The 17,987-nt window shown below is 43.0% G+C and overlaps 1 protein-coding gene across 25 annotated transcripts in view; it reads left to right on the forward strand.

Annotated features, from left to right (window-relative positions):
* CAST (calpastatin) overlaps nt 1-17,987 on the forward strand; it is an 86,058-nt gene that overhangs the window by 11,295 nt on the left and 56,776 nt on the right. For all 25 annotated transcript variants that reach the window (XR_014787660.1, XR_014787661.1, XR_014787662.1 and 22 more), the window contains exons 2-3: nt 3,947-4,006; nt 15,024-15,095. Coding sequence is in view for 19 of the 25 variants with exons in the window: in XM_084833706.1 (XP_084689832.1) it covers nt 3,947-4,006; nt 15,024-15,095 (132 nt within the window). In the remaining 6 variants the exon portion in view is untranslated. The remainder of the gene's footprint in view (nt 1-3,946; nt 4,007-15,023; nt 15,096-17,987) is intronic.

Below are 17,987 nucleotides of genomic sequence, written 5' to 3' on the forward strand. Positions count from 1 at the left end.
GGCAACAAAAAAATGTCCCAAAGAAAAAGAAAACCAAGAAGGCAAGATGGCTGTCTGCTGAGACACTGGAAGTAGCCCAAGAAAGAAGGAAAGCAAAAGGCAACAGTGATAGGGAGAGATTTTTGTTGTTGTTGTTCAGTCGTTCAGTCGTGTCCGACTCTTCGCGACCCCATGGACCATAGCACGCCAGGCCTTCCTGTCCTGCGCTCTCTCCCGGAGTGTGCTAAAGTCCATATTAGGGAGAGATATGCCCAATTAAATGCAAAATTCCAGAGGTTAGCCAGAAGAGATAAGGAATTATTTTTAAACAAACAATGCATGGAAGCGGAAGAAGATAATAGAATAGGAAGGACAAGAGACTTCTTCCAGAAAATTAGAAACATAGGAGGTAAATTCCAGGCAAAAATGGGTATGATCAAAAACAAAGATGGCAAGGACCTAACAGAAGCAGAAGAGATCAAGAAAAGGTTGAAAGAATATACAGAAGATCTGTATAGGAAGGATAATAATATCGGGGATAGATTTGATGGTGTGGTCAGTGAGTTAGAGCCAGACATCCTGAAGAGTGAGGTTGAATGGGCCTTAAGAAGCATTGCTAATAACAAGGCAGCAGGAGATTATGGTATCCCAGCTGAACTGTTTAAAATCTTGCAAGAGGATGCTGTCAAGATGATGCATGCCATATGCCAGCAAATTTGGAAAACAGGAATGGCCATCAGATTGGAAAAAATCAACTTATATCCCCATACCAAAAAAGGGAAACACTAAAGAATGTTCGAACTATCGAACAGTGGCACTTATTTCACATGCCAGTAAGGTAATGCTCAAGATCTTGCAAGGTAGACTCCAGCAATTCATGGAACGAGAATTGCCAGATGTACAAGCTGGGTTTCGAAAAGGCAGAGGAACTAGAGACCAAATTGCCAATATCCGCTGGATAATGGAGAAAGCCAGGGAGTTTCAGAAAAACTTCTATTTCTGTTTTGTTGACTATTCTAAAGCCTTTGACTGTGTGGATCATAACAAATTGTGGCAAGTTCTTGGTGGTATGGGGATACCAAGTCATCTTGTCTGCCTCCTGAGGAATCTGTATAACGACCAAGTAGCAACGGTAAGAACAGACAACAGAACAACGGACTGATTTAAGATTGGGAAAGGAGTACAGCAGGGTTGTATACTCTCACCCTACCTATTCAACCTGTATGCAGAACACATCATATGCCATGCTGGGCTTGATGAAGCCAAGGCTGGAGTTAAAATCGCTGGAAGAAACATTAACAATCTCAGATACGCAGATGATACCACTTTGATGGCTGAAAGTGAGGAGGAGCTGAGGAACCTTATGACGAAGGTGAAAGAAGAACGTGCAAAAGCTGGGTTGCAGTTAAACCTAAAAAAACCCAAGATTATGGCAACCACCTTGATTGATCAAATAGAGGGAGAAAACGTGGAGGTAATGACAGACTTTGTATTTCTAGGTGCAAAGATTACGGCAGGTGCCGACTGCAGCCAGGAAATCAGAAGATATTTACTTCTTGGAAGGAGAGCAATGACAAATCTTGATAAAATAGTTAAAAGCAGAGACATCACACTGACAACAAAGGTCCACATAGTTAAAGCAATGGTATTCCCCGTAGTAACCTATGGCTGCGAGAGCTGGACTATAAGGAAGGCTGAGCGAAGGAAGATAGATGCTTTTGAACTGTGGTGCTGGAGGAAAATTCTGAGAGTGCCTTGGACTACAAGAAGATCAAACCAGTCCATACTCCAGGAAATAAAGCCAGACTGCTCACCTGAGGGAATGATATTAAAGGCAAAACTGAAGTACTTTGGCCACATAATGAGAAGACAGGACACCCTGGAGAAGATGTTGATGCTAGGGAAAGTGGAAGGCAAAAGGAAGAGGGGCCGACCAAGGGCAAGATGGATGGATGATATTCTGGAGGTGACAGACTCGACCTTGGGGGAGCTGGGGGTGACGATGGCCGACAGGAAGCTCTGGTGTGGGCTGGTCCATGAAATCACGAAGAGTCGGAAGCGACTGAGTAAATAAACAACAACTTACTGACTTCTTTTATCTTTGGAGCAGACCCATGAAGAGTCCTCCAGTAGTGGAATGTTCCAAGGCAAAGGAATATCTGTCTTTCTACTGCCCCTTCCCTTCTCAGCGCACCATGATTGAAGACTTCAGACTTAATTAACCATAGTTTCCTGTTACGTTCAAATTATGGTTATCAGGCTCAAAACAAACCAGGATCTGAAACCATCTTCAAACCATGGTTTCAGAACCTGTTGTTCCAAACTGGGTAATGAGAGTTTCCTGGTTCAGATATAATGGGAAACTATGGTTAATTTGTCCAAGAAATCTTCAATTGCAGCACACTTAAGGAGGGAAGGGGCAGCACAAACATGTAGTATGTAGGCACAAGCTTGTGCACATTTGAGCCAGAACTGTGTTGTTTTGCAGATTACATGTAAGCTGTTCCAAGAGCCTTTTTGGCTGAGGAACAGGATAAAAATCCTTTAAATAAACAAATATTAAAAGCAAATCCATGTGGTGGTGATAATTAACCTAAGAGCCTGCACAACCCAAAGCTGGTTAAATTAGTATTTAGTTTATATGGATATCCTTGTCCTATCTATATAAAACTGAGTATTAGAAATTTGCAACCTCTTTGGGGTGATTATCCTCCATGTGATCTTCATTATGGGGATTGGGAGAAAGTTGGCTCCACCTCTGCCATCAGCACATTGGGAGGGGAGGTCTGAAGAGGGGAGCCTGCTCTACATGTGTAGGCTCCTGCTCCCTATGATTTAGAACTCTGATGGCACACTTAGAGCCAGCTCTCCTCTTCAGATCCCCCCCCACCAATATGTGGACGGTGGGGGAGCAGGGCTGATGGGGACAAGATGGGTAGAACCAGTGTCCAAAAAGCACTTCTGTCACATTCTAAAATAACCAATAGAACCCAGAGCAGCACTATGTACATAGGGTAGACTCAGTTGTTAATTATTTCTATTGAGTTCTCTGGAACAAACTAAATGGGTTGCAAAATGCAAAAAATGTTGAGTAGGGATAAAACTGCCTTTCCTTGGATGGAGTAGTCTACTGGGGGTTTCTCACAAGCAGCTGGTTGGCCACTGTGTGAACAGAATGCTGGACTAGATGGGCCCTTGGTTTGATCCAGCATGGCTCTTCTTAAGTGAACAGCTGTTTTTTCCCCATAGGAGCAAATGTAGCTCTGGGGGAGATTGGTGATCGCCATGGTGGGAGTAAGACATGTTCTCTTCCCCTGGAGGTGTGGGTGGCCTCCACTGACAGGGAGAGCATGGTGGAAGCAATCCTTGTACGCTTTGCATTCAAGGATCCTTGCAATGTATAAGCCCTCTCTCTGTCTCACTCAGCATAATGGACATTTTGCTAGATTAATATAATGATCATAAGAGAGCCAGCTTGGTGTAGTGGTGAGAGTGTTGGACTGGGAGCCAGGAGATCTGGGTTCTAGTCCCCACTCAGCCATAGAAGCTTACTGGGTGACTTTGGGACAGTCACAGACTCTCAGCCCAACCTACCTCACAGGGTTGTTGTTGTGAGGATAAAATTGAGAGGAGGAGGATAATGTAAGCTGCCTTGGGTTCCTTGCAAGAGGAAAAAAGGCGGGATATAAATGAAATAAATAAATAATTCTGGAAGCTGCTTTAGATGCTCTCGATTATTTGTGAGTACCCAGCAGGACTTCTTAAACATCAGACCCCCGTAGTGGATCACAGAGTGTTTTTGAAAATGGATTTGTTCAGCATAGGGTGGAGATTTCTGTTCAAGAAATACACGCTCAGAGCTCCAGTGGGGTGTATAGAACCAGCTGAAGAGTTCTCTGGTCATTACAATATTTTGGGTAGGTCATTTGTTTGTTTCTGTTAACCATTTGGTTTTTATTTCTTACAGCATGGTGATAAACATGCAAGTGGAGCAGCAGGAGATAAAAAAGGAGCAGAAGCAGCAGAGGTAACTATAAAGCATTATGTTACAATTATAACCAAACAGATTACACTATTTGTTTTTTAATTTTATTTTTTTTTTAATTTTTTACCCCACTTCTCCTAGAAAGTTCAAGATGGCTAGCAAACACAAATATATGCATGCATTCTCCCTTTTTGCAATGACTTCCAATTGCTTTTTTTAAAATATATCAAAAAATTACTGTTGAAGACTCTCATTGGATTCACTGTTCACTAATGAGTTATAAATAATAATATGGCTTTATTTGCCATTATTTAGGGAAGCAAATGAGTGATCAGGCATCATAGTGTAGGTCAGGGGTGAGGAATCTGCAGGCCTCCAGATGTTGTAGGGCTCTAACTTCCATCAGCCCTAGCTAGCATGGCCAGTGTTCAGGGATGATGGGAGTTATAGTCCCAACAATACCTGGAGGGCCACAAGTTCCTCACTCTTGTGCTGTATGACTAAAACAATGACAGTAAAGGCTTCTCCGGGCTTTATCATCTATAGATACTTTCTCATTGGAGTCTCCTCCACTCTCATTATTAGAACACATTGGACACAATAGAGAACAAATACAATATATCTACATGATTCATATATAATGTGGAGCTGGGTAATATTTTGTCATATTAAAAGGGCATGCAAGTAAGTACTAGTAAGTACTAGTACTTACTATGTACTTACTTACATAGTAAGTTACTTACTTACATTAAGGGTATGCAAGTAAGTACTAGTAAGTAAGTACTTACATGCAAGTAAGGGGAGTTGAACAACTCACTTGAGGCATATTGTCCCAGGAACTTTCCTCCCACACTGGCTCTTTCCCTGGGTCGGAGCAGGCTTGGAGAGAAAAGACGTTCAAGTGACTGGGGGTGGGGGGTGGGGAGCTCACTTCATCCTTTAATTTCAAAATCATTACCCATATCATGTCTAGCTTGGGCCTTAAAATCTGTAAGTTAGTTGCTTCATAGGATTAGATACTAAGGCTGCAATCTAATGCACATTTATCTTGGAAACCACCATGAAACACAGTGGGATTTCCTTCTGAGTAAGGATGCACAATTAAGGCTGCAATCATGAAAACACTTAATAGTGAGTACTGTCTCATTATGTTCAATGGGACTAACTTCTGAGTAGACATGCATAGGATGTGGTATGCTATGCAAGCAAAATGGTACAGGGGTCAACAGTTTTGCTTGCCATGGCAAGTGCTCAAATGGCTGTTGGGGTGTGTGATGAGCCCAAGGCGTCTTCCCAGCCCCAGAGCTAAAGAATGGTGGAATGGTGCCTGACTAGTCCCCACTCTCAATACTCAGAAGATGCCTGCAGTTTCTTTTGGCTCTACACTTGAAGGGTGTTTGGAGCAACTGGTTGGCACAGAACCAAAGCAAGCCTCTGTTTCTCCACTCCAGCGCACATTCATGTTAGGTTAGGTTTGTGCTTCCCTTCTTTTCTCGTTGCACAGAATCCCACAAATATGGAGCTGGAAGCAGGGGGACTGGCTCTGACCTTTCGCTGAATATCGGAAGCATAGCTTGAAGCCAAGGACAAGACCCCACTCTTATGGGAGGGGCATGGTCTTCAGAGCCACAAGTTTTTTGGGTTGGTCACCAAGGCTATGTGTATGTATCAAAATTTTATGTAAGATGGCTCTTTTAAAGTATTTACTCATTTATTTAGCACTTTGTAGGGTATCATAAATAAATAGATGTCCCTGCCCGAAGGAGTTTATAATCTCAATGTCAACAGTGTGGGAAGGCAACAGAGGGTGGGGAAGGAATGGAGAGGCAAGGAAGTAGAGGGCTACAACAGAGCAAACAGCTTTGTTTAATGATATCTGCCTAGCACACTGAAACTGAGTACTCTGAGTTCAAAAGAGCAGGAATCTGACATTTCATCCACACCAGCCATCATGTCACCTAAATCTTGGTCATGTCTTTTGAGACTTCCTGAGTGAATGGCAATCTGCTTGTAAAATGACCTCTTCTGCCTTTTTATTAGACAGATGACTAAATATCATATTGCCTGAAGAACAAGGGCTGCTGTAATACATCCTCTCTGACTCTGTCAACTCACTTCTTTCATTGCCTAAGCCTTTTTCAGTCTACCTGCATAAAGCAAAGTGTTGTGCTGAATTCCTAGTCCCTGAAGATGCAGAGACTGGAAATGCATGAATAATTGTTTAAAGACAATGCTGTATTATTGCATCACCTATCAACTAAACTCTAACTCTCTCTCTCTCTCTCTCTCTTAAAAGAGACTTCTAAGATCAGTGAAACTCTGTTTATTTCCGAAACTACCTGGAAGCATTTTCTTTTCCATGGTGCTGGAAATGTATGTTTGTCAGAAAGCTATATCATATTATTAGGGGGTGACCATATCGATACTGGCTCTAATCCAGATAGGAGAGAGTACAGTAGGAAGCTGCAGCAATATCTCTGTATTCTTGGAGACCTCCCATTACCCACTTAAGGTGACATCAGTGTTCTCAACTCTGATCACTTGTTATAGTTGGTCAGGGATGGGGACTTTTGCCACTGAGTTTGTTTTTGCTTCCTGCTTTTCCACTCCCCTCATTCTGCACTGTCAGAGTGGGCAGTCCCCTGGTAGGGATGGTACTTGCATAGTACCTATGGTGCGTGTAGCAGTATATACATGCATCATAAGTACTCGAAGTGTCTGTTTTTTCTGTCTCAAGTTTTGAAGGATTCGTGTTATATTCTTTCACTTTTCATTTCCAGAAAGAATTGTGCAACCATACAAACAGCTATTCATGTCCTTATATATACTTTTCATTTGAATAATGTAGGCGTGCTATTTTTCCATCTTCTGAACCCACCTTCCCTGCTTCATGCCAACCTTTCCTCCTTGATTTGGAAAGAGAACATTTTGTGGTAATGCTGGGAGTCAAGGGAAAACAATTCTAGTTAGGTCATTTCTTTTCCCAACCTTGAGTCCTAGGCCATCATTAACATTATTACTTGAAAGGCTTGTGCCCAGTTTCTTCAGGTATATATTTTCTCTATGGAATTTGCTAACTCAATTTATTTGCCTACTTTTTTAATTAATTACCATCCTAATGTAAGGATGAGTGTGCACATAATGCTAAGTCAAGATTTGTTATAACCATGGCTTGTCGAACAAGCCAGAGACTGACCCAGTTTGCATGATCAAAGCAGCCTACTGTGTCTTATTTAAGCCACGGTGTGCTGCACCATGTGCCAGGGAGGTCTTGAATATTCAAGCCCCAGCTGTGGCATGTCATGTTTTCTGAACATGAGGATCATAATTTATGTGAGGTTTAAACAACCCTCACATAACCCTTAGTCTGTTGTTGAAAGTTGTGTAACCCTTGCATAACCCATGATCTCTGGATTCGGATGACACAACAGATGTGCCTGGGTCCTGAATATTCAAAATGGCCACTTGCATGTGCCAAAACCCACCGTTTAACCCTCGCATAACCCCTGCTGGCTGAGTTCGCAGGGCACAACAACCCATGGTCGGGACTTGAATGTTCAGCATGGTGCCTGTGGGCATCGTGGTTCAAATAAGCCACAACAAGTTGCAGCATCTTATGTGAACAGCTGCACTGACAAACCATGGTTAAAGTAAGGCAGGATTTGTAAACCAACTTCATATCATACTTTTAAACTGAGGTGGGGCTTTCTTTTTTGCTAAAGAATATATAGTCTCTTGCCTGGTATGGGTTCGGACTTTCAAACCAACCACAGCTAAGTGAAACAAATCCTGACTTAGTGTTATGTCTGAACCAAGCATAATGCAATGTTTTGTGATATTGGGATATATTTGCTGTAGCAAGAATTGGTCTGTGATGAACATAATAAAACTTTAACTAGATGAAAAGAGTAGTAATGAAAGAATACTGGGGGGTGGGAATGCTACTAAGAACTAGGTTCACAGTTTTATTGGAGGAGTTACCCTGACCTGTAATAATGCTGAAAGGTATAAATGAGGCATGGCTTTGCCAATGATACAGTTATATAAAAATATTTTGGGGGCATGAGAAGGAAGGAGGAAGGGATTTTTTTAAGTGTAGAACTCAATGCAGAAACTGGCTTTGGCTGTCAGCGTTAGTATTGCTTTGAGCAGTAGAGTAAGATGATCACTTATGGATGCAAACCAGGTGTATACAGTAGTCATACAAGATTAAAGGTAATGAACATGAAGAAGATTCAGATGAGTGAGCCAGACTTCAGAGACAAACAGCTGGTTTCACAAATGTTTGACGGGCAGAAGAAGGCTCTTAATTTCTTTAATTATTATAGAAAGTTTTATACTGTCCTTCAATAGAACTTCACAGGGCGGTTTACATAAGATATGTCTTCTAGGACAGTTCATCAGCTACATCATTAATTATAATAATCCTTAAATTTGATCATTAAAGTTAATATAATAGTAGGAATATTTATATCACTTCTGTGATACAATTGTATTGTACAAAGTGGCAATTCTTCAGATATTTTTTAGATGTTTGTCTGATAAGTATTTTTTTATAGGAATTTCAATGCAGCAATTAAACTATTTTAAATTCATTTATTAATAATCTTTCATGTAGTGCTTGGGCTGCAATCCTAGATTTGCTTACCTGGGAATAAGTCCCATTGAACTCAGTGGATTTACTTTTGAGTAGACATGAATAGATTATACTGTTACTGCCCAGTCCAGCCAATGATAACCATCTCACTAAGCCTCATTGATGTCAGTGAGAGACAAAACCAGTGGGACTATAAAGTACTTAACTTTAGCTGGATTATGCTCTTAATGTTCTATGATGTTTAACTGATTTATTTGGCCTCCTCACACCATGAGGAAGCCATTCTCATTCGCATTTTACAGATGGAGGTACTGAGCTTGAAATATAATGATCAGTCACTTACCTTACAAATGTTAAAGAGATGTGGGTGCTGTTACCCAGTGAATTCAGGCTGATGGGTGCGATGTGAACCCATATCTTTGAAGTACACATCCAACTCACCATACATTGCATGAAAACAGTGTTCATATTTGCTAGCAAGGGAGTATTGGTACCATAGTGTTGCTGATTGCCAATGTTCTACATTATTATGCTTTTCAAGATCTATATGAAGCTATTGGGAGATGTCATCAGGGGATTTAGAGTGAGGTATAAGTATAAGAGAATGGAGGAAATACAAAGGTGTGTTGAAAGGGGGAACATATTTACTTGAATTATACAAATATCCAAGGCATAGTAACTCAAAACTTAGTAATCTTCAGCTGACATGCAAAACCATGGCCTGGTTTGAATGATCATTGCAGCCCACCATGGCTTATTTAAGCCATGATGAGCTGTGGTGCCCACAGGCACCATGTTGCCTATTCAGGCTCCAGCCACAGTTTGTCCTGTCATCCAAGCCCTGGCACCATGGCATGTTGGAGGGGAAACAATCCTCCAATATAGGGTTATTTAAGGATTGTTTCCCTCTCCAACAAGCCATGCCCCCCAGATTTGGACTGATGGTTGAATATTCAAAATGGCCCCTGGTATGTGCCACAACCCACCATGGCTTAAATAAGCCATGCTGAGCTGGGGTGGTCATGTACAGATCATCCCAGGCAATTTGTAGAAGTACGCTGGATGTGCTGATCTTGTCTGATCTCGGAACCTAAGCAGGGTCAGCCCTGGTTAGTACTTGGATGGGAGACCACCTGGGAATCAGGCTTCCTGCATTGAGCAGGGGGTTGGACTCAGTGGTCTTGTAGGCCCCTTCCGGCCCTATGATTCTATGATTCAAGGGAGAGACTAAAGGACTGGGAAAACTTACTCCCTCTATTTCTGGAGTTTCCAGAGAGTGGCTAGCCATATAGGAGGGGGATCAACTGTTCGGGAAATCCAGCTCTCCATGACATCCCTGAGATTCATCACATGTACAGAGGGGAATTAACACTTGTCAGTGCCCCAGTGTGTTGGGCCAAGTGGTGAATAGGAGCAACTTTCTCTGAGTTTCCCTTGAATTAACCAAGTGAAAGATGGCCCTTTTTTATAATTGGGAAGGAGGTTGCTTGAGAAGTGACTGCTTGCTTTTGATGCTATGGAAGAAGTCTTTAAGCATAAGAATTCTTTAAGAGACAGGAAGGTGGGAGTTTTGGCTTCCACCCATATAGAGCATTCATTTCTGCCGTGATTGCCATGTGTAACCTGACACAGGTATTTGTTTTATTTTTATTTTATTTATTTATTAAATTTATTAATCGCCCATCTGGCTGGTCAACCAGCCACTCAGGGCAATGTACAGCATATAATGAAACAGTTTAAAACAATAAAATTCTACAATAAAAACATTTTCTAAAATACCCTTACCCACCCCAAATGCCTGCCTGAACAACCATGTTTTTAATGCATGGCAGAAGCTCATTAAAGAGGGGCATGGCGGAATTCCCTAGGGAGGAGTTCCACAGAGTGGGGGCCACCACAGAAAAGGCCCTGTCCCTCGTCCCCACCAGTCTATCTGTCCTGGCTGATGGGACAGAAAGAATGCCATCTGAGGCTGATGTTGTTAAGCGGCCTGCCTGGTGTTGCTGGAGGCGCTCCTTAAGATAGGCTGGGCCGGAACCATATAGGGTTTTAAAGGTCAAAACCAACACCTTGAATTTGGCCCGGAAAACAACTGGTAACCAGTGCAACTCCTTCAGCACTGGAGTGATGTGATCTCGCCGGCGGCTGCCTTTAATCAGGTGAGCCACCGCGTTCTGTACCAGCTGCAGCTTCCAAACCATCTTCAAGGGTAACCCCACCTAGAGCGCATTACAGTAGTCTAAATGAGAGGAGACCAGGGCATGTACTACCGATGGGAGCAGATGGTCAGGAAGGAAGGGGCGCAGCCGCCGTATCAGATAGAGTTGATACAGCGCTGTCCAGCTCACAGCTGACACCTGAGCCTCCATGGACAGCTGGGAGTCCAAAATGACCCCCAGGCTGCGGACCTGGTCTTTCAAGGGTAGCCATATCCCATTCAACACCAGGTCAACTTCCCCCAGCCTCCTCTTGTCTCCCACCCAAAGTACCTTGGTCTTGTCAGGGTTCAGCTTCAGCTTATTCCTCCCCATCCAGCAACTCACCGTCTCCAGATATTTGGACAGGGATTCTACGGCCAACCTTGGTGAAGATTTGAACGAGAGGTAGAGCTGCGTGTCATCCGCATATTGATGACACCGCACCCCAAACCTCCTGATGATAGCCCCCAGAAGCTTCACATAGATGTTAAATAGCATCGGGGAGAGGATGGAACCCTGTGGCACCCCACAAGTGAGTGGCCATGGGTCCGAAACCTCCTTTCCCAGTGCTACCCTCTGGTACCTGCCGGAGAGGAAGGACCGGAACCACCACAATACGGTGTCTCCAATGCCGAACCCCTCTAGGCAGTCCAGGAGGATACCATGGTCAACGGTATCAAAAGCTGCTGAGAGGTCGAGGAGAACAAGGAAGGAGCATTCACTCCTATCCAGAGCCCTCCTCATATCATCCACCAAGGCGACCAAGGCCATTTCTGTCCCATGCCCAAGCCTGAAGCCCGACTGAAATGGGTCTAGATAATCGGTTTCTTCCAGGTGTGCCTTCAACTGCATCGCCACCACCTGCTCAATCACCTTGCCCAAAAATGGCAGATTTGAGACTGGGCGAAAGTTGTTCAGAACTTGAGGATCCAAGGAGGGCTTCTTTAAGAGCGGTCTTATCACTGCCTCCTTGAGGGCTGATGGCATTACTCCCTCCTCAAGGGAGGCATTCACCACTGCCTTGATCCCCTCACCCAGTCTCTCTCTGCAGCCCATAATGAGCCAAGATGGGCAAGGATCAAGTAAGCAGGTGTCGGCCTTACAGATGAAAGCACCTTGTCCACTTCATCAGAAGGAAGGAGCTGGAACCGATCCCACAAAACCAGTTTGCCACAGGCCACCTCTTGTTCACTAACTGTATCCCCAGCGTGCGGAGTAACACTCCTAATCTGATCAATTTTATCTGCAAAGTGCCTTCCCAAGGCCTCACAGGAGGCCTTAGAATGCTCCAGGGCCACAGGACCGACCACTTGGAACAGCCTCCTGGGACAGCACTCTGCAGACGCAATAAAGGCAGCATAATACTCCTTTTTTGCTGCCTTCACCGCCACGTGATAGGCCCAACACAGGCATTTGTTGGGTGTTGTGTTGGATGAGCAGCATAACTTTTCTTGCCTATGTACCAACACTTGTTTTTTGGGTTTGGGGGATGGGGGTTGCTTTTTCTTCCCATGCTGAAATGCACATCTACACCAGTTAAGATGGGGCTGAACAGCAGTGTCACTGTCTCTCTCACAGTAAGGCTATACTTTCACCTATCTGTGTACACACAGCAGTGAGAGAGATCAAACATATACTGTATTGCTGCTAGGGCACATGCCAGCTGTCTAATGCAGAAAGACTCTGCTGTCTAGTTAGCTATTTGCTCATTTCTCTGGGGGCAATGATCAACTCATTCTGGCTGTGACCTGCTGAACCCACTGCTAATACCACTCTCTATTACATGGGTGTGGAACTAGCGAAATGTTTTTGTTGGATAGCATTTTTTGTTTGTTTTTTTGTAACTTAAAACAATGAAAATGCAGCTATGGTTTGCATCAAGAATAGCTAAATGGCAGAAACATGCAAGTTTTTCAAAAAAAAGCAATGCTGTTATAGCAATACTGTTTCAGTATCCCAACACTTATATCAGCAGTGTCACAAAAGGGGTTGATACCATTGAAGAGTGGGAATGTCTGGGGCATTTTGCACATTTCAAACCTAGAAACTAGGGCTAGGGGACTTGAAAAACTGGCTCATAAAAAAGATGTAGCTGTTGTATTATTACATAAATAACAATTATTTTGCTTGATTTCATCTTGAATTGTGTGGGATTTGTTTTGTATCTGGAAACTCTTTAGACAAGGGGAAAGCTACATCAGCGTGCCCAGATATGTAGGATATAGTGGTAGTTAGAAAAGAGGAAAGTCTGCTTAATGGAATTTTGTAGGGCAATTGGAAAAGCAAGTAGCCATATATTTTAGGTGTGTCTATGAGAGAGATGGAGGTCAAGGGGTGTATCCATGTGACTTGTCCCAAGGTGTAATATGGTGGGCTGGCTGTAGCCACACTGATATCCATATGGTTCAATTTCATCCCACAATGTAGATGGAAATTTTGTTGAAAGCTGGCTCAAAAAGAGTGATGACCAGGCCCAGCACAATCTGTACCATGATGTTGTTTCTGTCCCTCACCATGGGCCATTCCAGGGTAGGGCTATACAAAATGGATAGCCCTTTGAATTTGATGTAGTGCTTCCTAATATCAGTGCAGCACAATTTGTACTACTGTTTGGGCTGGATTACTTTAGAGAGGCTTCCGCAAGGCCTCCCAGATGTTCCCTTCCCTATTCAAATGGCTTATGCTACTTGGCATGGGTGGAGTAAGAATTCTCATTGTGAATGCAGACTGTCTATTGATACATAAAACAAAAAAATCAGTTTACTAGACTTATAATTTACCTTGCAAATTATTGCAGCCATGCAAGAACAGGAGTTTTCTTAAATATGAAAATTGCAGTGGTGCAAAGTGCTTTTTCACTTTCCTCAGTTTACAGGATTAATCACTTTTTGAATTGCCTGGGCCCACAAACAATAGTGTGGGCTCTGACAGAGTGCCATCTCATGGCAATGTGATAAAATGCCTGTACTGTATTATTTTTCATGTACATGTTGGCTTAACATTCATGTGATGGGCTTAATTTGACTCGGAGGATAAGCCTGCAATCCTATACACACCGATTTGGAAGTAAGTCCCATTGAACTTAGTGGAGCTTACCTCTGAGCAGACATGTGTAGGATTTCACTAAAAATGTGTTTGAGTGAGGTAACTGAGTACTATTCAGTTCAAAACATTCCCAAATGAAGTAGATTTCTTATGCCCATTTCAGTTAAGTTTCAGGCTAGGTTTGGGTGGAAAATTCCTTGTAGTTCTGGTAGATAAGTTGTATCTAGAAAAGGAGAAAGAGAGTGTCATGCATTTGATTCTTCTGGCACGTCCAGTAGTCTTCAGTACATCATTGATCACATTTTGTTGAGCTAGCTGTATCAATTGGGTATGCCACACTGTATGACAATGGTTTTGCTCCTACCTAAGAAGCATTCTCAGAAGGTGGCACTGAGTGACTCTTGCCCTGCCCCATGAGAGTTAACACTTCTGGTACTGCAATTTTCCATTTTATCACAAATATTTAACACCTTATGTGAAACTGCTAGGAGAGATCTTCTGATAGTTTGGAATGCCACACATCCTCAATATATCTTGTCCTTTGCCATTCCTATAATAACTCAGTTATTGCCCCTCTTTATATCTTTCAGTTTGGCTCAATTGAGATTATCCTCAATACTATGGTTTAAGACCATGATTTGGAGTGTGTGTGCTCCCTCCTTTCCCTCCTATTCCCTCCCCTATTGTAAAGAGCGTCCTTTTCTATTTTCTTTGTAACATTTGCCATTATGTCTGAATCTACAAACCATGGCTAGAGCATGCCCTCCAAACGTGAACTGGAAGCCTGCTTCAGACCACAGTTTCTGATTCTCGTACATTGGGAAAGCCCTTGCCATAGTTTGCTGATTCAGACATCAAGGTAAATTGTGGTTAGTGCTAAAGAAGAAATTGAGAGGGAAACTGTAGACAAGAGGGGAGGACAGAGGATGTGTGTCCTCAGCTCATTCATAATCTTGAACTGAGCCTGTGTTTCACCTATGTGAGCGTACCGTATCGTGAACACACATCTTTGCATCCCAGGACAAATCATTATCCAGGATGTTCATAGTCATGCTTCCAAATATGATCTAGCTTAGTAGAAATCATTATGTTAGCAGTGAAGGGGGGGGGGGAACGCTCCAGAAATGGAATCCAACTTTTATCTTTTTGAAGCATTTTTCCCTTTGTCATTCAAATTTTAGTGTATATTCATTACTTCCATTTTTTTTTAATTCCACAGAAGAAATCTACAAGTACCGGCATCACTGAATCTCCCAAAACAAAGACAAGTGGAGCATCTTCCATCAGTAAGGTGAGTGTTTATAGATCTGTCCATCTTCCTGGAATCATGACCAACAAATGCATTGCTAATACCCTAAACTTAAACACTGGGAAGGGCAATCCTGTAGCCACTAGACACTGTCTAGATGGCCATAGGATTTTTCAGTTTCTGGAAACTGAGGTCAGCTCCGTCCCCCTTGCAGCCAGCGGGGTTCTTTCTGCCTCGCCGCTATCTCCACATTCAGAAACAGAGCATGGAGAGAGGGTAAAGGGGGTGGTTCCGGGCGAGGGGAGGAAACTGCTGAAGCTGCTTTAGACTGCTTCCTATTTGGTCTCCGGGCCTGTTCCTTCCCTGTCCCCAAAGCCATGGCTAGATGAACAAAAACATTCATCTAGCCACAAATGCAGGGGTGGCGGGGCACAGAGGAGAAGATCCCCTCTATGCTCAATGCCCCCTGCATTGGGTACTCGGTAGCTTCCGATGTCGGCTACTGACTATCTCAATAGGATTGCACCCTAAGCTGGTGTCCTCTGCATACAGTGCAGCTTATTGTCTCAGCAAAGACATCGTAACCTGATGTTTTGGGATGTGCGCTGTTGCAGCATTTGGTATGTCCTGTTCTAGATGTACCAGAACTTGCAAACCCTTGGGGGCATTTGGAGATGCTGGCATCTTTTTACCCCCCAAATCTCTCCCCAGCATAAAAAATAGAAACTGAAACTGAAAGTCCTGAGCTGAAAAAGCAGTCTGTCAGGTGCTTTTCACAGAGGATGTGCGTGAGAGAAAATAAAAGTCATGTGGAATTCCTTGGTCATTTCAGAATTTTAAATATGTGTCTTTTAAGTTATTCTTGTTTGGCTGAATTTGTAAATGTGAGATAGTATTGTTCAAAGAAACTGCTGTAATGAGTGGTGCAGCAGCCCATTGAAATATCAATGTTATCTGTGACATAACTAAGATAGATAGGGGTGTGTGTGTGCCAGTGTAAAATATCCAAATGAAAAATGTTTATTTCATGTGGCATTAAGTTTTGAATTTGTTTTAAGAAATATTTTAAAATACACATTTTCTCTGTTTTCAGAGGGAGCAATCCTATGGCCGCTAGTCAGCAGCTAGACAGCCATAGGATATGTGGTTTTCTGGGAACTGGCCTTCCCCCCTTTTCGTGCTGCCTTGCAGGCCGCGCAGAACAGCCCTGCGATCCGCACTCGGAAGAGGAATGTGGAGCAGGCAAAATGGGGCATTCTGGGGCTGGGAAGGCAGAAATGCTGGTATGACACATCCTATGTGTCATCCAGCAGCCTTCTCCCCGGTTCTGCCTTCCCACAGCTACACAGCCGAAATCGGCTGTCTAGCTGCAAATGCAGGGCAGGAGAAGTGCGGAGGGAACTACCCCTCCATGCTTCTCCTGCCCTGCATTGAATAGGCGGTTGCCTCTGAGTTCGGAGGCAGCTGCCTATCCCCATAGGATTGTGCCCTAAATCTAATGCACCATTATTAGATACAAATCAATCTCCATTAAAATAAGTGATGATGCTCAGGCTTCTAACTTGGAGTTGGGAAGTAAAAACATGTGTAACATTTGTGATGAGCCATGGGTGGGTTGTGCTTCTGCTTTCTTCTTTGTAACATGGCATTATCCGTAATGAATATGCTTAAAGGAAGCCAGGAAACACAGTAAAGTAAAAACATTGTATTTGTTTATTGTAGTTGGTTCTGAAGAAGAGCAAGTTGTTTTGATGTCTAATTTGCTCTTATTTTTACAACTTTACCAAAGAAATAAGAACTAGGATTTACCATACTGAATAGAATATAAGCAAAGCAAGCACACTGATTTACTACTTTTCATAAAATTTAAGCCAAGGTTTTTGACTTATTAAAGTGGTATGATGGTTTCTTGCTTTTTCATAGAACATAGATCTCTCCAAACTGGGTAAATGGGCATCTAAATGGCAAATAATGTGGTTCAATGTAAGCAAGTGTAAAGTGGTGCACTTTGGGGCAAAATATCCCAGCCAAGTATAACCTGATGGGATCTGAGCTAGTGCTGACTGACCAAGGGCTTCTTCACACAGAGATTTTATCATGCTATTGAGATTGGTTACTCACGGATGTTTGCTGGTCCTTTAGATGATGTTGTCAACTTCCAGGGTGTCTCCCGCACTAAATGACCTTTATTCCATTTTTTAAAAGATCAGCGATAATGAACTAGCAAATTACAGTGCTTGAGTTCTGCTTAAGTCCCGCATGAAAAAAGGAAAACTTACAATATAAGGAGCTAAACCACAGCACCATCTAGCGGCTGTATAATGAAACATATGGAAGACTTAGATAAGGGGGGAAAGGGGGAGACAGGAAGCATGTGTAAAGAGAGTCTGTCATGATCCTGCCTTTAAAATGGAAGCAGAAAGCCCCGTTTTAAATTCGGGATTTTAGACTGGTGTAGAGACACTCTAAAAAAGGGCTCTTGGGTTTGTGGGAGATGGTTCGATGAAAATGTCAACCCAGCGTGTGGCTGCTGTAAAAAAAGACGTACTCCATGTTAGGCATAATTAGGAAAGAAACTGAGAATAAAACTGCCAATATCATACTGCCCTCATACAAATCTATGGTGCGACCACACTTAGAATATTGTGTATAGTTCTGGTCACTGCACTTAAAAAAGATATTGTAGAGCTGGGCCGTGTTTCCACAACAACGGAAGGAGGAGCTAATGGAGGAGTACCTGATTTTTTTAAAAGGAATTGGCTTTGCTGTGAGCACAGTTCCATGAGCAGGTTCTCTGCACCAGAAAAAATAGCTTCACAGAACATACTTCCTGGTGGGGGTGGGAGTTGGAGTGAACATCATCTGACTGGCAGGGGCTGCTCAACCAATAAGAGAGGCTCCCCCCCCCCAGCTTTCTGCTTTTCCCTGAAAGTC

This window comes from Heloderma suspectum, chromosome 2, assembly GCF_057233095.1.
Source record: "Heloderma suspectum isolate Gila_16-S chromosome 2, 16-S_ref, whole genome shotgun sequence".
Classification (NCBI taxonomy): domain Eukaryota; kingdom Metazoa; phylum Chordata; class Lepidosauria; order Squamata; family Helodermatidae; genus Heloderma; species Heloderma suspectum.